This window comes from Aptenodytes patagonicus, chromosome 6 (genome assembly GCF_965638725.1).
Source record: "Aptenodytes patagonicus chromosome 6, bAptPat1.pri.cur, whole genome shotgun sequence".
Taxonomy (NCBI): Eukaryota; Metazoa; Chordata; class Aves; order Sphenisciformes; family Spheniscidae; genus Aptenodytes; species Aptenodytes patagonicus.
Window position 1 is genome coordinate 46,893,659 of NC_134954.1, and position 24,930 is coordinate 46,918,588.

At 37.7% G+C, this 24,930-nt stretch overlaps 1 protein-coding gene across 2 annotated transcripts in view; it reads right to left on the reverse strand.

Annotated features, from left to right (window-relative positions):
* The window catches only part of PARD3B (par-3 family cell polarity regulator beta), a 445,805-nt gene that overhangs the window by 273,441 nt on the left and 147,434 nt on the right, over positions 1-24,930 (reverse strand). For both annotated transcript variants that reach the window (XM_076342438.1, XM_076342436.1), the window contains exon 4: positions 6,050-6,159. In XM_076342438.1, coding sequence (XP_076198553.1) covers positions 6,050-6,159 — 110 coding nt within the window. The remainder of the gene's footprint in view (positions 1-6,049; positions 6,160-24,930) is intronic.

Sequence of the window (24,930 nt, forward strand, 5' to 3'; positions counted from 1 at the left end):
CCTCAGCTAGCTGCATAGTTGGATTTATAAAAGGTTCTTTAAGAGCAGCAGTTTTTCATGGTGTAAGAGTGCCACACAGCTCTGGTTCCTGCAGTGCCTCACACCAACAACTTCAAAACTAACTCACTGCAGATGTCCCTATGATCATCTAATCAGACATCAAAAGCAAGACACTGACAAGCTCCTGCGCTGATTAGGAGTGTTCTATATATGTTCCACAGCGTAAACAGACACACAGTAGTTGCTTTAAAAATGGATTCACCCACATCAGAATTCCCTTTTAAAAAACTCAAACTGTTTGGAACTCCCCAGCTGAATGACAGAAAATTCTTTAAATCTCCCCAGATCTTCTGTTCAGTTCCACACAGCAGTCTTTCAAGAGCAGGAGTTACATTATTAATAGGAAAACTTTTACCAGAAAAAAGTAAATGCCTTCCAGAATTTAAAAACCTTGCTATTCTGAATGACAGTCTGAGACCACACCACCTCAGGGAAGCAGTCTTGCCTCTACCCTGCAACACACATTGAAATACCTAAGATGTGTTTCCACCTCTACTTTATTTGTTGTCTAATTATTACACGTCAACAAGCACTGGATTTAAAGCACTACAAGTGCACCATCCTTCCAGCACTGCTAGTTACTGATGAATTACTGCGTTTTTCCCATTATCTGGTTTCCTTCTCATAGCCCACCTCCTGTAATACTTAAAGGGGGCTTATAAGAAAGATGGGGGCAGACTTTGTAGCAGGACCTGTTGCGACAGGACAAGGGGGAATGGTTTTAAACTAAGAGGGGGTAGATTGAGACTAGATATAAGGAAGGAATTTTTTACGCTGAGGGTGGTGAAACACTGGCACAGGTTGCCCAGAGAGGTGGTGGATGCCCCATCCCTGGAAACATTCCAGGTCAGGTTGGACGGGGCTCTGAGCAAGCTGATCTAGTTGAAGATGTCCCTGCCCACAGCAGGGGAGTTGGACTAGATGACCTTTAGAGGTCCCTTCTGACCCAAACTATTCTATGATTCTATCACATAACTACAGGAGAATTTCATGCTGAAATTCTAACACATGCAAAGGGACCAGAAATTAAAACTACCTGCCCTAGTCAGGGTGAGTAAACACACTGGACAAAAGTTTTATCTTCTAAAATCAGACAGACAATACAACCCTCATGGCAGTGCAGTCTCTTAGCTCGAGCCTTAGCAGAAAGCCGCCAGATCAACCCAAATTATAGACTCTACAGCATTATTCCACCACTGTGTCAAAAAAGACCTTTTCTGCCCTGCCCTGCTTTTAAATAGCCTGATTAGATGAAGTAATATTTCTGCCTTCTTCTTATAATAAAATACCCACACATTTTGAAAGTACTACTGATAATCTTTATCTCAAAGCCAAGCTCTGATTGTAGCATCTTTATGTTTACGTATATACATAAAATAGTATGCAAAAGGAACAAATCATGGAGCTGCATCCTTAAACACGCTCACATTATGCTAATCTGCAGACACTTAATCAGGAAGGCTAATACATTAGAAACACAATTAATGGCCAGAAGAACCAGAGGAGGTTTCGACCCTTTTTAACAAGGGCTTGAAACATAAAAATGTTCTGATTATATATGAACCTTATCCAAAATTGCAAATTATATGTCCACAATGCATAAAATACAGTCAATTTCAAGTCACATCTAGGTAACAAGTGAAACCGTATTGAGCCACTGGAGCAGCTCTTCAATTGATCCAGCATCTCATTGTATCTTTAAATATGGATAAATGCAATTTAATCAGCCATTCCCATTGATTAACTCCAAGTTAACCTAAGTACTTATCGAGGGAACATGCAACTATAAAAAAAAAAAGTCATGCAGAACATAGCATCTCCATAATAATCAGCAAGTTAACAAGAGGGGGTGAAACCTTAGTCCTACCAGAATTAATGCAAAACTCCCATCAACTTAAACAGGACCACAATCCTCCACCTAAAACTCATGACAGACCAAGTCTTAAGATAGTAGGGAAGTCTGTCCATGGGCAAAAAGAGAGATAAGCAGAAGTAATAGCTCCAGAAAGAGAAGTTCAGATGCTTTAGTTATACCTTAGCAATTACTACCTGGATGAACTGGACTGAGCAAAAGCAGCAAAATGTATTCTGCTCCCTAAAAAGTTCAAAACACCAAACCAACAGAAGCCCACAATTCAGAGTTTCTGCCTTGCTGCGTCTTGTCTTTATCAGAGCGGAGCTTGGGTAGGTTCCTTCATCCAGCTAGGAACTTCTGAGTTGGTGTAGCGAACCTGAAACTGCAGCTCCTCTCAGCAAGCTGAGAGCAAAGAATGCTTCCTCCCTCTGAAAGGCTTTGACTGTCTCAATCACACAGCATGGCCTCACTCCAAAGGACATCCCCGGTGGAAGACTTCATGCCCACTGCTAACCCCACTTTCTGAAGCCGGGCCACTCACAGCCAAAAAGCAGCTGGACCAGCACTTGGCTATTGCCGTAGCAAAGCTACGGACACCAAATTTTTCAGAGAAGTGTATTAAACTGATTATGCTTCCCTGAGGTCCTCTCTGGAGACCTAGGGAGGGAAGTTTCCATTTTTGAAAGCCTGGCCAGGGCTCTGTGATTATAACTAGACTCTTCTCTAAGACGAGCTTAACAGTTGCCTTCATATATTAACAAATTCACTAACAAATAACTTTTCTTCAATAACAAATTCAGATATTTGTTATCCCTATTTTTCCCTGATTATAGTCTCTAAATTTTTCAGTGGCAGCTCTCACGATAAGGAAGGAGAGGCTTGGATGAAAAAAGAAACTCAAATTTTGTACCATCTGTTAAATGACTTCCAGTCTGAGAGAACAGATGCTGGACTTCACTATCAGTTTTTGATTGATCTAAAAGTATTTTGTTAATTGGGGCTAAAACTACAGCTAAGACAAAGTAAGTGTCAGAGAAAATATGAAAGAATAGCTCAAATTCTTCTCAAACTACTTGGTCACTCAGAAAAGATTCTGTAATTTTGGTAATCATTATATGGCATGAAAAAAAAAAAATCTTCCTTTGAACGAATGGGATAACATCTGAAAAACAAAATATATGCTCTGCTTAGATTCTATAAATACTGTGAACAGCTCAAACGGTTCATCAAGTTCACACAGTTCATCTGAATTAGATAGCAATGTTCTTTTCTTATATTACTGCATGTTTGCTGTTTTATTTTATGCATTACTTATTGTATGTCTGTCCTGCACTCTCCTAGAAACAAATCAGTGCTGAATTCAGAGATTCATGTGATAATCACCTCTCAAAAATCTGATCAACTACTGGTGTATCAGTACATAGACTGTATGCTGTCTTACACGGTTAACTGAGTATTTTTACATAGAACTGAACTGCCAGTTCTACATGTGCCAAACACCAAAATGCCAGAAGTGCCAAAACAATTAAGCTAATTATGGAAGTCAGTTTCAATTACAAAATGATTGCTAAGATAATTGTGGCATAAATACAGAGACTTAATTTTCCTACATGCACTGAAAATTGTTTCATCTACCAACAGCTCTGGTTTTTCTAACTTGCATGTGACTGCAAGGAAGCAGTTTAATGTGAAAAAAATAGGTGTTTGTGGCAAAGGAAATGCAATATTAATTTTAAATTTTCAGCAGCAATATACAGAACAAATTAATTTTCTCTAAATACTGCTTTAACACTTGCATGAAAGAGCATAGCTATATTCAAAATGCAGTGTTCAGTTGTTTGTGCTGTGTTTGTTCATGTTTTTTCATTTGTCAGATATCGATTCTTCCCCATGTTTTAAAACATTCTGTACCTAATTTAACCTACGTTATTTAAGCTTTCTATGCTTCCCAAAACATTATGCCAAAGCATATTTCAGTATGATTGACAATGAGAGTTTTAGAAATGGTACTGTTGCAAAAGTAAGAGCTGGTGTAATGTATTTGCCATAACAGATTTTTACTTTAACAATAAAAATTTCAACCTTCTGGGTCTCCCTCCCTGCCCCCCTTACATGACATTTAAAAAAAATAAAAAAATCTGAGAGCCTTCTCCACTGTTGTTATCTGTCCAGTTTTGACTGTTACCCCTGTAGCTGACAGAGGAATGCTCTGTATTTTAGGCATAGAGAATTCCTTTAGGCTTAGAGGGTTCTTGTGTACCGATGCAAGTCAATGAAGCATCGTGAGGTTTTAGCCTCCAAGTATAACTGCAGTCCTCATATAATGGCATAAAATGCACTTGTCACCACTAACATATTTAAAAAAAAAAAAACAGAAAAAACCCTATCATTCTCTCCTTGCTGGTCAAAAATAAAGCATTCGAAACATGTCCTGGAATGCAATGAATTTCACCAATTTTTCCACTTTTTTTTTTCAATTTTCATAGTTATAAAATACCAAAGGTCAGCATTACATACTGACATACTCACTTCACACATTTCTCAACTTTGCAAAGAGAATAAGATCTGCACTGTTAACCAAGAATTCTTCTTTGTACTTTCATTTATCAGACTGTCAGTATCTCACTAATACATAAGTGCTTGCAGCAAACATCAAGAAAAACCTCTCACCTCAAACAGGTCTGACAAATGACACAGGACTTTGACAAAGTTCAGCCCCCTGCAACACCATAATGTACTTGGAGACTCACTAGCACTTTTAAAATTGCACCACTTAGCAAATAACCCAAGCCATTGCAAAATAAGATGCACGCTAAATACTTAAATGCACACACATTTGGCCATGGAAGGAGAAACAATGAACAGACAACCGAAATCCTGTGTTGGCCTTCAGAATTACAGAGTTAAGATTGAGAGCCAAAAAACATCATTTATATGCAAATCATCTGACTTTCTGTTTACTTACCTCATTCACATGAACTTAACTGGAAGTATGGTCTCAAATACAACATCTTCAGCTGAAAAGGTCCCCACCTCCAGCATGTGTTGCTGAACCCCAGTTCTTTCCTCCTGCTCCCTAATGTGCCAACACGGCCATTAGTGGTAACTTGCTATACACTAGTTGTGATCTAGGCTGAAACGTCCCCCTCACGCCAAATGAAGAAGCTGGGGGTTTCTGAGTGTTTTTTGTTTTGAAACAAAACAGTGATAGATTGGTTTACACAACTGGGGACAGGGAGTGAATTGCAACACTGTATAGGGAAGCTAAAGGGGAAAAGGCATAAATTTCACAAGCAAATGAAAGCAGGTGCAACTGCGCTATTATTTAAGCCAGCATTCATTTGGCATAAAGTAGTGCAGAAGTCTATGAAAAAGCTTAATACGCTTATGTATCCCAGCTGACATTCAGAGATTCTAAAGAATTTAATCTTTTTATAAGTAATATAGGAACACCTTCCCCACACACAAACACAAAGCTCCAGGCCTTAAAATTGCAAAGTAAAAAATGTGACCCAAGTCTGACCAAGACAGTATCACTTTTAGAAGACTGAAGACAGCCTGCAATAACATCTGATTAAGAGTTACTGTATCCTCACTAATTGTGTCTTTGCACTAATATTTAGTAATAACTATGTTGAAAACAAATTTGTCCTCAAAAGGGAAGAGTCAGGTTGTAAAACATAAAAGTGAGAGAAAGAAGAGACCATGCACGATAGTAGCAGGGTGCCAAAGGAAGACAGAAATGCCATGAGAAAACAGGGAAGTGAAAAAGGGTGCAAGACCAATGAAGCGTATTAAAGGGGAAGTACATTTTTTCCACTAAGCAATGGAAAACTGGACAATATGATACTGAACAATGAAACAATTGCTAAAAGTTCAGTTCATATTCCAGTGCCTTATGTCACCATTGAGCTTTATGTAAATCTCTTATTTTAAAGAAAGGGAACCACTGTTAATCGACTGTATCGTCTAAAATAACCATTTTGTCCAGAGGAAATTCTCTCCTTTACAGAAAATGAGTATGATGCCCTTTGTTTTAGATCCAAATTCATATATAGCTTATAAAACTGCTATATACCAACAGGTAAGAACAGTTTTTGCCCTTAAGAAAAAGGTGAGTTACATGACACCTACTGCCACAACATGCTTGAGACTGTGGTCACTGGGATGAGAAGCACTTGGGTGGAAGTCAGCAGGTGGGCCCAAAGCTGGATCACTGCTCCTTCGTACTAGAAGTGGTGTGCCTAAGAGACAAAATAAAGAGCAATGGTTCAAGGATGCTACAGGAACACAAGGTAAAGCTTCCTGTGATTTAACTGAGAGGTGTACAGCGCTTAAATGTAAGTTTATCTGTGGCAATATTCACCTGGTAAATTACTAGATTCAATGGGGTTGTGCCATTTAGTATTTACTAAGCTAAAGAAATGAGAACATTTTAAGTTCTGTTATACATACTTTCACCCACAAGCTGCTAAATCAGGTGAAAACTGCTGACAAACAGGAGAAAAAGGCACCTTCTCAGAAAAACAAACGAGTAGTTGCATGGATCTGTGACCACATGTACCATCAAGTTCTGACAGGGAAATCATACACTTGATCTAAGGAATAACTGTGAACCCAGGAAGAACTGGACTGCTATTGTTAATTCCTACAACTGGTAGGGGTTACTTAACTAAACCAGAACGTGGTCTAAAGCCTTTCACTCCACACTAAGGACAGCTCTCATTGTGCTGTTCTGCATTAATCCACCAAACTGGGATCTCGCAATCTCATTTTCAACTGTTCCTTACTTTCTCCTGGTGTATGTCCAAAAGCCATACTGAGCAACCGCTTCCCTCTCACATACCAATTATACAAGCCCACATTTAACGTGTATGGAAGGTTGCTTTGAATATGATGGCATGACCATATATATACAGTCATAAATTTTATTTCCATAAGCTCACAAGATGCAATAGTCCATCACCACTACTTCTGTGTCATCTCAACCTAAGGCATGTAAATGACAGATCAGGCACAGGTTTTTGGGTACAGAGGCAGCTGAAGGATAAATGGCTAACTCCCTACATTAACTTCATTTAGTATCTAACGTGTCTTGGGCTGGCTCTGCAGAGACAGACTAAATAAGGATATAAAGAGGAGAGGGGGAATAGATTTTATTCACAGCAGATCTGCCTCCCACTATCGACTGCCAGGATTCCCAGGGAACAGACGTAGGCAGTTGCAGTTGTTTCAGAGAAGCTGTAGACTAAACAGCTTCCTCTTGCAGGCATCTCCAATTAGACTCACCAGCTATTCATGTCTATTCACATGCTGCCTGGGAATAACCTCAAAGACCAGTCAGCAGCTTCTAGCAACACTGACGTCCAGTTAGCAGAATACATGCGTGCTATAAAACACTCCCTGCAAAAACCTCCAGGTGAGGCGAGAGGGAAAACATCTTTAGTAATATAAGAAAGGAATTTTTCACAATATCCAAAATGAAATTAAACAAAAATGACTTTTTTTTTCCCAAGTCTTTCCAAAATAATTTATCCATAGGCAAACAAAAAAGTTGAAGAGAACGTTAGTCTAAGACAATAATTTTTCAAATATTGCAACTGAGTGAAAATAAGATTGTAACTGTCATTTATAATATTAATTATAGTGGCTCATACTGATAGCAGTCATAATTACTAGATCTAGAACAGAAGTTTGTATGTGCAACAGTTTCCTCATTAGAGACATGTTAACAAAGCTGGAGTGACCGTACCACATTCACTCGCAGCACAACTTTGTAATTACAGCTGGAATAAATACCAGCACCTGATGCTGAGGAACAACCAGAGAATCTAATGCTCTTACCCTTCCTCATAGTGAGCAACAGTTTTTATATGCAGGAAATCCCTTCTATCTCCACTTATGCAAGAAATCAGTAAGAAAAGCAAAAGTACAACTTAAATTTGTGTCCTGGTATTGATGGAACACTCAAAAATCAAAAGGTGAATATTGGGTTTTTTGTTCCAAGTGAATGTCATCTTGGTATCGAGAGCTATGCATGTTTTCACAAGGAGATTCTGAAGAAAGGGATTGATCACCAAATTTATCCATTTTGTGTGATTTTCCAAAGGTGTCAGTAGGTCAAAAGGAACCAAATCTCTCCACTCACATATTCCTGTTCTTCACATGGTGCTGAAGAGAAATTTTTTTCCCCTCTAAGCACATTTGATAAGAAGGTGTATAAAAGCTAAAGCCAAAAAGTGTTGGACTTTTAAGTTACTCCCTTCTTTAAGACAAATACTTATTCCTTAAAATAATTTTTTCCATGTATGACCAAAATGTTTCTGGTGACCTGTATCCAATTTTCATTCTCTCTTCAATACAACAGTTTGAAAACAGATGCTGAGACACTTCTGTATGATTCCACGTAATTTAGTCTCCAACTCCTTTTGACATAAACATGAACAGTACAGAGAAACACTCTTGCTAAACTACCAGAAAGCCCTTTGCATTGGTACTTTTATTTGTAACTTTCACAACTCAATGAGCCATATTACAAATTCAAAGTAAAACACACTGTTGCTTATACTCTTCAAGGCCATCATCCCAGCCCCTTTTCTCATTTCGGTCTTCCTTTTTCCACAGTGAGAAGAGGGTAAAAACAATTCCCCAGTCAACTAAAGAAGCCAAAGATGGAAAAAGAGAAAAAGAAAAAAAAAAACCAACACCCCACCCCACTTATATCAAGCACATTCCTTCTCCCAAAGCCAACACTCTGAAATTAGATTTCTCCTTTTCCTTTTCCTGAGCTGTCTTCTACAACAAACTCCTCATTTCTCTCTCAGTCCTCTGGCTGACAGAAAGATGAAGTCTTCCATCTCTGTGACTGCTGGGAGACAGGACCCTCATTTGTTCCAGGGCCACCCAGCTTCCTCAGCACTTGAAAGAAGATGTCTCCTGTACCACACCATTCATATAATGTTTTTCTAGTAAGACTGGACCATACTTCAGCACTTCTGTCTGCTTCCTGTACCGACTGCTGCAAGGTGCTCTTTTACCACATCCCCCTTGCCCTCAATTTTGAAGACCTCCTTTCACTTGCTTTCTGCAACTGTTTTTCGGAGAAACTGAAGCAAAATTACATTATCCCGTTCTCAGTTTACAGCTGTCTAAACTTTGAAACCGAAGTTTGCAGGAGCAGCAGGATTACAGAGAATACTGTTTTCCAATTTGGAAAGATGGCCTTGCAGCTATTTGCTTTCTTTTTATTCCTGCAAGTTTTTGCTTATTGCCATGAGGCTATGAAGTTTATGGCGCTCATCTGGAATGCTTCCCTGCTAGCACAAAAACAACTGGACTTTTTGACCATTGTCTACAACGCTTTCTCTTTTCTCCCAATTTGTTGTAAATGTTAGGGTCCTACAGGTCATTTTCTTGTTGAAGAGAAAACCAGCATCTATTTCCTTAATTTTTTAAAAATATATTACTGACATATAACATCATTTCTTGCACAGGATATCACAAATCGTTAACATCCCTGTGAACCAAGTCAGCTGAAGTCTTTCACCAAAATTATCCAAAACAGTCCCTCTGGTCCTCATTGCTTTACATGCATACACCACCACAAAGACACTGGAGCACGAAAACAACCTTTCATTAGACAAAAGTAAATTGAACTAAAATGCCCTCTCTAATAAGGGAAAACAAATGGCAAGCAGGAAGATTAGATGAAAGACTTAAGAAGCAGTACTCCCCCTCTTTGCAGGGAGAAGCCCTTATTCTCTTTCAGGAGACAGCAATTCTCAGCGGCTCCCTGAGCTAACCAACTCTCCGCTATCTCCCCTCATCTCCTCTGCAGCTCAGGCTGCTCCCTACCATAAGAACACCTTCCCTGCCACTCAGTGCCTCCCAACCCACGCTTCTCCCCCACAGGCTCCTTTCTTTTTTCAGCCTCTCTCTGCCTCTTCTGTACTGCACACACAGGGCTCTTGAAAGCCAAGCATGCTCCCTTGCACTCTGCAAAAGAGAAACCTCGCCAAATCCCACTGCCCAGGACTCAACCCGACTCAGGAATCAGCCCATGTCCATTATACATATATATCTTGAAATTGTTTATCACAGTCTTCCTTAGACATGGATAAAATATAATGAAAAACCATCACTGATACCATTTATTACAGACATACTGTAAACAATTATATACGTTTTCACTTAAGAGATTGTCATCTGTTTTCTTCTGTCGGGAAACTGAATGTTGCCTTTTTCCTTACTGCTTTCCTTTTGTCATGCTGTGTCTCCATCTTATTCTACTCACGCTCTTGCATTTGTGCTGAACATTTATAACCAGTGTAAGCTCAAACAGAAAATTCATCTTTTCCCTGAATGATGAGACGCAGAAAAACTCCTTTCTGCATACCAAGTCGATCATACAAACACGTTATTTACAAGCACTACTGTTTTGTGCCAGAGTAGCACTTTGTATTTTAAACTTAGGAACTCCGTTTAAAAAAAACTAGTTATCATCTTGGTTTGTCAGCTTACCCAAATCTTGCTGCATCGCAACAGGAATTTACAGACAACAGAAATTCAAACACATGCCCAAGACTAAAATTTTTCTCATGACAGCTTTTAACCTCAATCACTTTAGGGTGTATTTCCCCTTCTTTCAAAATTTGCACAGAGTACCTTCTATTATGGTACCATAGCACCTTCTAAGCACACGTGGATGTCTCAGCCTTATTCACAATAGATACTCTTTGACAAAGCTGATGAGAAAAAGTCCTGCTGTTTTCCTTCCTTAAAGTTAACTCCATGTCGTTTAGTTTCAAGCCATGTAGATCAATCTTTTCCTTTTGCTAGCATCACCCTCAAAAATTAGTATCTATACAGATTCATGGTTAACAGTGTATTTTCCCTGAACTCTTGTGTTTTGGAAATATTTTTTTTTAACTGCAAATATGGTTGGAACAAGCATATGGTAGAAACCACACTTAGATTTAAATTGGTTACATTTAAAAAAAAAAAACATAAGAGAGAAGTTCTGCCATTTGTGCACAGTTAAAAACTGAAAACTTGCATCAACACAATGGCAAAAGAAACATCTCCATGTCAGATGTAATCCTATTTTCTCTTTTTGTTTTTTTTTTTTTAAATTTCACCAAAAAGCTGTATACAGACATTAACACTTACCCTGAATAAGAATGCACTCTACCTCATTTCACTTAAGCCCTTTGGCGGATCAAAAATCAGCATTTGAGGTTAGGAGGGGGCCAACTAACAAGAAGTGATAGGTTTAAGAACACTGTGCAACCTCAGATAAATAATGTAAGGTTTGGAGTTCAGGATCCGAACGTGGTCAGGGGAACTTTGGAGCTCCAGCTGTCCCTCCTGGGGTCCCCCTAAACTCTTCAGGGTCTCTAGGCTCTGAGTTCTGGCATCAAATTTGATGCCTAAACTTAGACAGCTGAGTATCGCTCAGGGTGACCATTACCATAAAAAAAGATTATTCCAACCCTTCCTGAATTTCGCTGTTTTGCTCTTAAGCCTCCTTGCTCAGGAAAACACAATTCACCTCCAGGCTGAAATCCTTTTATTCTTTGGAATTTAGGTTGCAGGTTGCTGTTACAGGGCCAAATTCAGAAAACTGCTGAATACAACCAGAGTTTTATCACCCACGAGCATTTTTGGTAGGCTGTGCTATCTATAATGCAGTCAAATTATGTACTAAAAATTGATTTTAGCATTGTTTTGGATCAGATGACTTTTGGGTAAGCTGACAAACCAAGGAACACAGGGAATGTTCCTTGATGCAAATGCAAGCACATGTGTTGCCACTGCATCAGTTGCCACTGGCAACTAACATATTATGAGGGGGTTTTGTTTGTTTGCTTTTCCAGGTAACAGGGAAGAACTATTTTAGAGGAGAACAAAAGATACACTTGGACAGAATACCATAAATGGGTAGAAAGGTATTTACAATAAATCACCTACACAGTTAAAGTCATAATTTAATTTCTGCTCCTGCATATAAAAATGCTGACTATGATGGGGAAAAAAGCTGTCCATCAAGTGTGTATCAAACTGTCAACTGTTAAAGGCCATACCAATGACAATTACTCTGCTGCTTGCTTCCAAATTACATTTGCCGGGTCAGACAGACAAATTATTTTCTCACCTGCATGTGCCTCAAAATATTATTTGAGAGTTCCTTCTGAGGAAATCACAACAAAATTTCAAGTTAGAGTTGAAACAAAACACCATAAATACTATATGCATACACACACAAATGTGAAATTGAACTTCAGCATAGATGATTCTTGACTGGAAGATCTCTGAACAGACACAACAAAAAACAACCACCCGTTAAACCAGAAAGTCAGAATGACTTTTAAACTGGTGCTGTCATGAAACAGTTCAGGCACTGGAAACAAAATAGTACAAGCAGGACATTAATTTATATTTAAATATAGGAAAGGTCATTAATATATGCCTAATTTTCTTCTTTTTATCAGAGAAATTTCACGTTAAGAGGCATGCAGACAGTTCTGCCGGTCAGCGCTTCTTGAGAGCACTAAGCAATCACTGTGGGTAAATTTGGTCACCCTCAGATTTATTGCTTACCACCACCTGAGGCATCGTGTAACGGTTCTGCCACGTACTTAAAATGTAGCTGACATTAGCTTGTATGTTCTACCTTGTGATAGGACTGTACCACTTCTTTTTTATTTTTTAAATATGTAATGCTCTGACAATGTGACTTTTATGTTTAAAGCTAACTCAAATTGCTCATAATAGCGCCTATCAATACAATTTCAGATATACAACTCTCTGATCTTTCCAAAGTGCATACTGCATTTTTTAAATTCCGATGGATACAAGATTAGATTCATGAACTAGGATGATGTAACAGTTAAGACAATTGACTTAAATCTACAAACAGGTGAAAATCCATTTCCAGCAAGCTCTCTCTTTTACATATTAACCCAGTGCAGAACAAAGTATTTCCTTATCACTCTAAATGAGGTGTACTTTTTCTTACAAAGAAAAATAAAACCAATCGCCTAGATGTAAAGGCTTTAAACAGAGATTGTTTTGGGGTGGTTTTCTTCAGTGCCATAAATTTCGAAAGAATTATTTTCTCTGGTTGCATGTGCTGTAACATTAAGTCAGATTTCAGTTACGAAGCACAAGAACTGTTCTCACAGTTTTTATGACCAGAATGAAATTTCTTTGGTGTTGTCATTGTCAGAAACGGTGCCTAGTGAAACAGCTATGGAATATTTACATTTACAGCTTTTGGAGTTTCAAAGATGGACATGTAAGAATCACCTATGTACATTATTTCAGTAATAAAGTTAATCTACATCCCATTTTCAGGATCAAAATCCACATTGATTCGAAAAGAAGTTAACCGCTTCCCATCTTAAGGCACTAGGATACATATGTATCTACAGAAGATGTACAAATAATGCTGCTACTTTCTCCCTGTTTCAAAATTTCTCTCAAGAAAGTTTCCAGCTGAAGGCAGGGCTTCAGCTTGGACCTTAACCAGGTATTCTTTTCTTACACTTAAGGTCACAACACACGTCAGATCTAGAGTAATTTCAGGATCTTCCCACCTCTATCAACACAACGCTCCTATTTTCAGCTCCTCATGAGACAGACAGGGAGCACGCTGAGTTACTGTAGCGCTGGGAGCACCATGACTCTGCTCCAAAGGGTCTTGGCTGCAGGTACCACGTGGAAGAGCCCGGGCAGAGGGGAAGGAGCTGCAACAGAATCCTCCTGGTGCAAGGATTAATCACCTCACTCACAACAGGGAGTTGTGGATTTCTTCCCAACCCAAGCTCTAGTAAAATGTGCAACTCCTATCCTTGCTGGGCAGAATGATTAGGAGCTTTGTGAGAACACACTGGCTGTTACCAACAAGAATCAGCACTTTCCACTACAGGCCAGGCATTCTTTTATTCTTGTCCAGGTGAAACATCTTTGTGAATCACACCATCTGACTGATACACAGCCTCCAACTTCCAGCTTCAGACACAGGATTAAAAATTAGGGCAGCTTCAGACATTTTATGTTTTTTAAGTATCATTTGGAAAAAATAAAATAAAATTAATTTGTGTTATATTAGAATTTCCCTACACAGACAGGCAAAGGTTTTTTGTTTGGGGGGGTTGTTTTGTTTTGTTGGGTTTTTTAAAATGTAATCTCTTTCAAATGGCATTCAGGTGTCAATGGAAACTAAACTTTAGATATACTTAAAAACACCAGTCATCTTAGTCATCCAACTTGCTGGACACAGCAAAAATCATTCGTCTTATTAAACAGACTGGTTTTTTAAGCAGCATATTATCTGTAGTTACTGAATTTAAATCAATCATTTTAGGCTAATATATCCTATAAGATTTTAAAACTAATAGATCTCAGGCTCTCGCACCTCATTTTTATTCACAGATTGAAAGGTGAAAATAAGCATTTCTTCTATTGCAATTCCCAGCCCATTTCTCAACTTCAAATGAAATACTTAATGAACTGTACTAGTTGAATAAACTGACACAAAGAAAATATTCTGTGCACCTGCAAAAGAGGCCACACTGCCAAAAGCTGGTTTAGCACTTCAGCTAACATCAGTTACAGGTGCTTATGCAGTCACTTTTCCACAGTTCAATGGTTTAATTTGCTTTAAAACTTTGGCAGCTAAACTTTACAGCTTGAGTATCACTTTGGTAGCATTTTATTGCTAGTAGTAGAATAGTAAAATACATTTTTTGAATATTTTAATGGTATTTTAAAGGAGTATCACAAATTACGGCATTAGTATAAGTTTTTGTAATATTTAAATATGACCTGTGTTTTATATATCTGATCTAAATTAAGAACCTTTTCTGTTTTGACCTTTCCTTAAAAAGGAAGTCCTATTATGATTATTTTCTATTCTAGTCATGGTAAACTAGTTTTAGTCTCAAATTTCAAACTTCTTCCTGCCAATTTTAAGAGACATTAAGATAAAATAGTGAAACCTCCTGAACTTGAAACTTTCTGGGAGGTTTCAAGGAATGATAAGAACATAAGAACAGCTATATTGGGTCCACCTCGCCCATTATCCCGCATCTAACAGTGGTAGCAAATACTTAGGGAGAGGGCATAACTGCAAAGTGGTGTAGCCTACCAGCTTGCAAAAAAATAATGTTTGAAAGATTTCCAAATCAGAGTGGCATCTAGACCACCATATTTTAACAGCCACTGATGAGCCACCTCCTGTGAATTTGTCTAATTCTATTATAACTCATTGATTTTTGGCCTGTAACACTGAATTACACAACTTAGTTGAATGCTTCATGAAAAAGTTAGTTTAGGCTTGTTTCGCTTTGTAATCTGTTGAACGATAGTTTTGTTCGATACTCCTAGTGTTTATGTGGTGAGGAAAGTGAATAATCATTCCCTATTAATCTGTCTTAATATTTAAAATGGTAAGATGACTATTTCTGTAGGAAAGTTAAAAAAAGGACTCAATCACAGAGGGTCATTTTTCCCTTTTTGTGGAAGGGTTAAAAAGAGATGACCAAAATAATCTGCGGGATTCATCTTTCTAGGGAACATACTACATCCTTCCTTTACTTAATGCCTACAGTAAACAGACTTCCCTCTAATGAAGTAATGAGTTACAAAGAAGGCAAAACATAAATCAACAGCCAGTGTGTCTGGGGAAATTGTGCAACATATTGGGAGGGAGGTGCATCTTTTGCCAACTATGTTCATGAGTAGTAAATACACAACTCTCCATTTTACTTGGCTGAGATTCTAGGTATCTGTTGTGAGAAACAATCAAAATCTGAAGTGGCACTTCAAAGTAAAGAGACAAAAAAATTAACTATCAACTAAGGCTCTTGAAAGGGTAAATGAAATAGAAAGCAATGAGAAAGAACTACATGGCAATAGGCAAACTGAATTATTTAACTGTTATTTGTAACTTCTCTAATGATGACTTTCATAAAGATGGGTTCATCTGTATACTGGAACATGTTCATATGGAAGCAAACAGTAAACAATCATTAGTGAACAAACATTGCAAAAAAGTGTGTAAAACTATACTAGTTTGGTTTCTTAAGGAAAAAAAAGGGTGACCTACTACCTCAAGACCTTTAGTTGAAGTCGTATTTTTTTTAACTCAAACAATTTCAAACTATCAATCAGCCAATACACATTTTGCCATATTGCCTCAGAGCTAATACAGCACATAGTACTGTAGAGATTTATAAACACACATACACACTCCTTTGTCTAACCTAGCACTAGAGTGTACTGACAGAGATTGCACTATAGCCTTCCAGTATGATATTATACTATAGCCTTTCAAAACCTTCAGCTGCAAATATTTAGCTTACTAAGTGGGTTGGTCTGTTTCTTTTTAAGAGATACTACCTTTGAAACTAGCTATGCAACATAGCAATATACACATACTCACAAACAAAGCAACGTCACAAAATTAGTAAAATAGACAAAAATCTTAGGAAAAACACGGACATCAAATAAAGTGTGTCAAAAAGCAGTGCAGACTTTTGTAACAGAATTTATGCCACCATTCAAAGTCCCATTCATCACCATCCCCCAAAACCTTCCCTGAGGCAATAAAAGGCTGGAAATGAACGTCTCAGCTAGAGAGCTACTGCAGGAAAATGTGTAACTCATGATGGAAAAATATTTTTCTCCCTACTTAACATATTTTCATGGGGATAACCCCTTGCCCCAAAGTAAGGCAGATTAAATCAAGTGCAAAGGGAATAGAGACAAGGGGAATAATTGATGAGAAGCAATCTTTGGTGAAATTGGAGGCAGAGGGACTATTAAAAAAGAAAAGGGGTTCTTTGATAACCAACTATGCACATAAATTTATTACCTACACTACTACTCAATTTTTGGGTATGGTGAAAGGAAGGAAAGACTGGCTTGTTTTCTAAATGAGCAACCCAAAGACAGAGAAACACATGGAAAATATTTTTTTATATATATATATATATATATCTTTACAGAAAGCATTACTGTATTCTTTTGCTGCAATACAAAGATAAACTTTAGCTATGCTGGTGCAAAGCTCATTTCCATGAATCAAGGACAACTAAGTAATACCAAGCTTAAGTCATGAGGTCAAAATATACCAAGTCTGCATTCTGACTGAAATGAAAAGTTATCTTCAAACCTTTAGCTTGCCTGAGAACAGAAACCATTTGTTTTAGGAACAGAAGTAGACTTTAATTGATCATCACAATTCTTTAAAACCAGATTAAACTGAATGCTGCAGAGGAGAAAAATCTATCAAGTACAGTGTCATCCTCACAACACCTATGACAAACAGCACAGAACAACGTTTGATATCACTACTATGAGAGCAGTCTTCCAGTGCAGAGAAAGATTATAAAGTCATATTTGCTTAAGGAAATAAGCAGTATTGCCTCAAACCACAGAAGGCAGCATGTGCTTCTATAATGCATTTCTTTTGAAACTTATCAATTTCAAAATGTTAATTTTCCCTGAATCATACAGGAGATAATTATTATATGCATGTAGTACACTCAATGTCCTGACAAACATCAGAACGCTCAGCCAATAAACTGACATTGCAAGATTAAGATGAACAGGATAGCTTTTATGTAAGAAAAAGTGTCTTTCCTACTTACTCTGACACAGCATGATGCTGTATACAAGCATTAGCAACATTTTGTTTATCAAATGAATAGTTTCAGTTCATACCCATTTTTGTAACTTTTAAAAAAACATAATCATGTGGTTTCCTCTGTATGTAAAAACACACTGTCTGTATATCCACAGTATCTCAACACCAGCTTGAAAGAGGACTAACCAAATATATGCTGTTTAAAATGCCCCCAAGCCTACTTACAATACTTCCACTTCAAAGCAGGCAAGAAAGAGAAGGAATTCTTTCTGAGCTCTGAAGTCTGAGCACAGAAATGCATGACATCCATACCCTGGAGGTAACAATTTAAGCCCTGTCAGGCCTATCAAGGGAGAAACTTCCAAAGACTCCTGGAAGAAACCTTGCCTTCAATTCCCTTGGACTTCAAACTAAGACACTGCCAATGGAAGCATCTCTGTTGACTGACTTAGCAACCCAAACACATAGGGCCATTCAAACTAAATGAGTGTTTTGAACAACCCCATGAAGCATGATTTAAGCTAGAGCAAGCCCAAAACCCACAGGAATATATTAAGCTGATTAAGTATATTCTCTATCTGAAGCCCCGAAACACCTTAAAGAAAATTCCATAAGAGCGCAAGTAACCTTTCCCAAATGTTATAAAGACACAGCCACAACACCGACTACTGCATCAAAATGGAAAATCAAAACTTTCTAGGCTAGTACTGTTACTATCCTGTACTAGACCTACTGAGGGTTGGAGTATTCCCAGGTAGCAATCTGTTTTCAGGAAACAAATGTCCACTGCGAAGACACTACATAAAATGTCCAGAACTGAAAGAACTGACTGTTCAAAAGCACAAGTGCCTCAATATAGTTTGAACTTCAACTATCATTGCCATTCTTAAGCTTATTTTAGGAGAGAGACTGTAATCAACTATTCCAACCATCATTTGCACCCAAGTCTTCCACTTGCCTAGAAGGTTGATCAGATGGGGGGTATGTGCACATATGTATATATAAAAGAAGAAAATCTTGTTCTCAGGGATTTGCTATAAAGCAAAGGAATGCAAATTTTGTAATACCAAAGTAAGACCTTTCAGTGAGAAAAGCAAGACACTTGCCCTACTTAGCAGTGAAAGCTTCCAAAGGGAGGAGTTAAACTCCTGTAGTTTACAAGAGAATTTTATAACCTGTTATCAATAAAGAAATAATTGCTTTAAAAATTTATCTAACCTCAATTTTAACTAAACACTAATACAGGTATAAATTCATTAAGAAGCTAAATTTTATTGTAATAGCCAACAATCAAAGTAACCTAATCGTATCTGCTTCCCATAATGCTTGTACTCAGAAAACAGCTTCAGGAATCTTCAACTCAATTCCCAAAGAAAGGGAGAAAGATGAAAGAATAATTTAAACAACAACAACAACAAAAAACCATCATGGCGATACCTACATATACCTCACTTTTTTTCCTACCTTAGTATTCAGAAGTGACAAGTATCACCGAATACTGTGTCTTCCTCCAGGCAAAATCATAACTACTTAACACCAAGGAGAGGAGCAAAAGAAAAACAACTAAGTTTGTGTGCACTCGACCATCATCTATCAAATAAAGCAAATGAAACACTGAGCCAGTCATGAAGGCATTTCCAGCTCAAAGTGACATGTCCATAAAATGGATGCTCCATAAATAAATTAGTGCTCTCCTTCCTGCCCATATGGACTGAAAAGGAAAAAACAAACTGACATCACGAAAAAACCCAAAAGCCTAAACCTCTTACTCCCCCTTTCCTGTTCCACCACCTGCCATGCAGGGAAAACCAGTGGAAAAGAACACTAAACTATTAGGTGCAAAAGGAAACCAGAGGGGACAGTAGTGTGCTTACGGGCGCACAGAAAATTACAAGATGGCTTATGAGGGCCAACAGAACTACAAACACTAAAAACTCAGACAGTTCAGCTAGTTTAACTGAAAAGCCTTATAAGAAGTTCAAAACTCTCCTACTAAAAACAAAGCACCTGTACTGGCATGTTACATACTTGAAAAGTTGTAATGACACACTAGTGTTTCTAAAAAAAAAGAAAAAAGGAACATTTCTGAAGTGACTAATGTCTCATACTCTGCAGGGATAGCTAGTTGCAGTTGCAGCTAATGATCACACAAAGCATTCCTTATAGACTAATGGTCTATGAAGAAGCACACTTTCACTGGATATTAGCTCAGCAATAGCCTGCAGGCCACTGCTTAAAATATCACGGATGCACCAGTTTCATGAGCAGAAGATTACTGGTGGGTAACCATTTATTTGGAAAAGACTTATTAAAAAACTCTAGTCTGAAGTTGGTAAACATCTAAAACAAAACATTTTGACAATACTTTAGGAAGATCATATCAATTTACACATAGCCCATTAGTTGCTACCATAAAGTTGTGTTTTACCATTCTACATTGCTAGTTCACTTTTAAAAATTCTAACAAAAAATGCAGGTGTATTCAAAACCTCAAACTATTAGCTAGAGAACACCAGACAGGACTATTTGCACATACTGTTAGTAAGCCTAATATACATAACCCCATCCATCATGGGCTCTCTGAAGATCTTAACACACTACACAAGAATGTCATCCACTACCCCAGCAAAGCTATCTTTAAGATGAGAGAATGACTGTTTAATCATACATCAAGCAACGAAACAGCAGTTTGGAACAGGGAATAAAGGCAATCAGTCAACAAGGTCTGCAAAGGTAAGTCCCGACTCTGCAAGGGCTTCTCAGCTACCACCTCTGGTGAAAGAGAAACATTAGGGCATGATATACTCAAAAGAACAACCAAACAAAACACACATCCAAAACCAATGCCAACAGAAAACAGTGCTAGTTAACCCAGTAATCACTCCACTACCTACATACAAGGATCTCCAAATGTTTCATCATTCCAAACACTTGTCAGTTTACTAGTTATTGCATCAATGATATACTCGCACACAATTTGCCAAAAATCCAACATAATACATTTTGCTGCTATAAAGATCAACAACAGTGACTAGACAAAATGTATTCATCTAAGTGGCATTTGATTAGAAAGCAAAACCCACCACCTGTGCTGAACAGAGGAAATAAGTGTTTCTTCAATGACCTTGATATACCAGTTTTAAAGAAATGTTATGGCTTCGCAATTTATCCATTCAAAATAATTTTGTCTGATTAGGTAAGCTCAGACCAAAGGAGGTGCAAGAACACTACAGACCAGAAAGGAAACATTGTTAGAGATGACATCTAATCCCAGAGAGCATCAAGCTCATGCGGAAACAATGGGGAAACAACTAATTGTCAGTCATGGTCTGGCTCCAATGAAACAGCTAAGTTTAGTCTTCTAAAGGTATACAAGTTCAAAAGCGATGCTTCACATACAAGAGCCTTTATGCCAGGCAGAAAGGCTGAGGAGTCAGCCAGCCAGAAGACCATCTCTGACACAGAATTTTAAAATAAAATCTTTCACTGGGGTGTAGGTTACCTTACATTTACCATGGGCTAAAATTGTGCAGCTAAAAGTATTCAACATACTGTGATTTCACTGTTCACTGTAAGGTTTTGTCTATTGCCAATTTTAAACTTAAGAAACAAGGTAAAAAATGGCAATGAAGAATTGACGACAGCATTTGGGGTTAGAGATATTGAAGTTTACCTCCATTCAATTTTTCAAACGTAAATCAGCTATTTAGGCATTTAGTTGCCTGTATCATTCTTTGCAAACTGTTGCAGTGTCCACATCATGAGTGTACTCTGGGAAGTTCTGCTCACAAGAAGCAGTCTCACAAGACAAGCTCTCTCTGCTGCCAGTTCAGCAACAGTGTTCTCAATGTTCTCTATTTACCCACAGAAATACCAAAATCAGTAGATCATTTCTTCACTGTTTGTCATGGTTCAACTCCGGTTGGCAACTAAGCACCACACAGCCGCTCGCTCACCCTCTCCCTCCACCCCCGCCCAGGTGGCACGGGGGAGAGAATCGGAAGAGCAAAAGTAAGAAAACTCATGGGTTGAGACAAGAACAGTTTAATAATACTAATACTAATAATGGAAAGTAAAACAACAAAAGAGAGAAACAAACAAAAAAAACAGGGGAAGAGGAGGGAAAAAAAAAAAGTGATGCAACTGCTCACCACCCACCAACCGACACCCAGCCAGTCCCCGAGCAGCGATCACTGCCCCCCGGTTTATATACTGAGCATGACGTCATATGGTATGGAATACCCCTTTGGCCAGTTTGGGTCAGCTGTCCTGGCTATACTCCCTCCCAGCTTCTTGTGCACCTCCTCGCTGGCAGAGTATGGGAAGTTGAAAAGTCCTTGACTTAGTATAAACACTGCTTAGCAACAACTATAACATCAGTGTGTTATCACATCAATCTCATGCTAAATCCAAAACACAGCACTATGCCAGCTACTAGGAAGAAAATTAACTCTATCCCAGCTGAAACTAGGACATTGTTTCAAACAGCTGATTGGACACATTAAATTGTTGTGTGCTCCTTTAAATTTTGTAATATATATTAACAGCTGCTTTATTACCATTTGTATTGTAGCATGAAATGTATTCTTTACCCAAGCACACTTTCTGTCAAATGGGGATTTTTTTTTTAAAACAACAGATCTATATTTATTTTATTGTCAACTGAAACACGTACATCAACATTTTCAGTATTAAAAAGTTCTTTTTGATTTTGATAGGACAAATAGAGTACAATTAACAAATCCCTGCCAGCCTTGATATTCTTTTGCACTATACTTGAATTATGGATGAAAAATGGAAAGGGAACTGGAGGTGTAACTGAACCCAAGGCCCCTCTGCAGAATCTACTTTCAGTACTCTTCTGCTCACTAAACCAAAAAAGGCAAGATACTTGGAAGATCTACACTGAATGGAAACGAAATAAGCAATGCCCCTTCCCCCTCTTCAGGTTTCTAGAGAGATGCAGCATTATTTGTCCAACCCATCCAAACAAGAATGAAGACAGCACTGGTACTTCTCAAAAAACTATAGTCATTGGGTGTGCAACAGTACATGTGACATCGCCATTGGGTTTTCATCTACATCCGAATGGATGATGGCAGGTTTCAATAGATAAGTATTACATCTGAATATAGAAAAAGTAAACTGTGGAGAAACAACTACTTCATTGTGTCACTGTTTTGGTAATCGTGCTTAATAGCAAAACACCAGGATGCAAAACCCACTACCAAATTGAGACCTATGTACCTAATGGAACTGAATGACTATGCTTCCTTCAGTAATTTCAGCCCTGAGTATCAGAAGCTTCAAGTAAAACCTTTTCAGCTGTAAGAAACTATCAGGTATTGCTTACTTTGCAGTCCTAATTCAGACACTGTCAGCAACACCACCTGATAATCCAGTTCTGCAGGGAGAGAGGGGAGGTGCTCAAGTATGTTTGCATCTCACCTTATGTTATGGACACAGCAGATTCTGTGTTCATACAGTTAAAGTCTTCCTGCATTTTTCTGAAATTAAACATAAGATCCCACAATTTCACCTGTTTGAGAACACGGAGTTAGCTTTAAAAGTAGAGATGCATTAATTTCAGGGAAAAGAAAACAAATAGCTGAGTGATTTCCTGAACAGGTTTAAGAAGATATATGCCAAGTATTAAGGAAGTAATTTGATAATAAGTAAAATAACAAACTTACTTTTTTGCCCTCAAATTTTGCCAGTATGTGGAAGCAATGTAAGATATAAGGTATTTTCAGCTTTCAAGTCAAGTATAAGATTGCTTTTATTCCAGCTCACTTTCAAAGTTACAGGTGACAAAGGGCAAAAATAAAGGTAACTAACTGCATAATGGAAAAACTATGATTTCAGACAGAGTCAAGCTGATCAATATTGTAAAGAGTACCAACCACAAAAAAACCTGAAAGAAGTAACCATACAATAAAAAATATTTCCCCCATCATCGCCATCTCTATCTAGCCAGTAAAGGCTTTAAGACTAGGTATAACATATGATTAACTTAACTGGAGCAAATACACAATTTATAAAAAAGAAAAAAGTTTGAAGGCAGTATCTCAAGTGCCTTTTCTAAAATCACTGCTGGTTCTCTCATGTTTGAGAACAACAGCATTCAGTTTCACGTACTTATTAAGCATCAAGCTCTAAGTATTCTCTGAGCAGATCACTAAATAGACATTGTTTCTACATAAAACTGTGGATCTGGTTTCATAGAATACAAAACATCCAACAGAAGTTAACAGGCAAAATTTTTCCACAATCTGACAATTTATGTAACAATGGATTCCCTGCATTTCATCCCTAAAGGCATTCTGCAAAAATACCCTAAAAGGTAAGCACATGACAGTTCTTGAAACAGAGCTCTACCATGGAAAGCAACACTTGCTCGCTACATATATATTTAATCACATCCTTGCTCCCAAAGTAAGAACACCTTTCTAAAATTATTATTATATATTTCTGCTAGCAAGTGTGAGTCAATTCAATAATTAGACAGGGAGCCAGACTACTGTGGTTTCACGCATCAATTATATTGATGCAACCAAACTGTCCTTCTATTTCTTCATTCACTTTTCAATTTGCCTCTAGTGGAAATAAGAACATAATTTAAGGTCCAGCAACTTGTACAGGAAACATAAAGGCAAAAATTAAGTCTAAAGAACTGTAATCTGTGATTTAAAATCCAGAAGAGAAAACAATTAAATTTCAGAGTGCAGACTGAGTTTATAGGACTGACAGGTAGAAAATCTTTCATTTACCGTGTAAAATAAAACAATCTGAAAGAGAGCCATTGAGACAAACACATCATATTTATGTTCTCTATTTTAAGAAGCAAGCACCCATTTAAACTTCAAATATGTATTAGTATTGCACTGAAAATGAAATAGAACCCTAATTGGCTGCTCTTCTCATGCTATATTTCATCTCCTTTACACTCTATAGTAGAAGGATTCTATAAATGCTATGAAAACTGAACTACCTGGTAGCTTACTGGTGAGTTCAAGAGCTCTAGCATTTAACTGTTTTACATAAAATTGTGTGAGGTTGAAATACTCTTCTCTCCAACCCTCAGCTTACGTACAACAGTATACTAGACAAACCACTTTTTTTTTTTTTTTTTAAATAGGGCTCAGAACTATATGGAAAACAATCTCTACTTTCTGAAACATGCTTAAATGTGTTTACACATTGCTATTTAAAAATATGCAATAAATGAAGTGGCAAACCATTCAACCATTGGACCTTTAGCCACAAACTTTTCCATACCTCATGCTTACCAAAAACACAGCTCAAATACATACAAGTTATGGCAAGAATAAGTCTTTACCCAAGATTTTTAGGTATGAGAAAT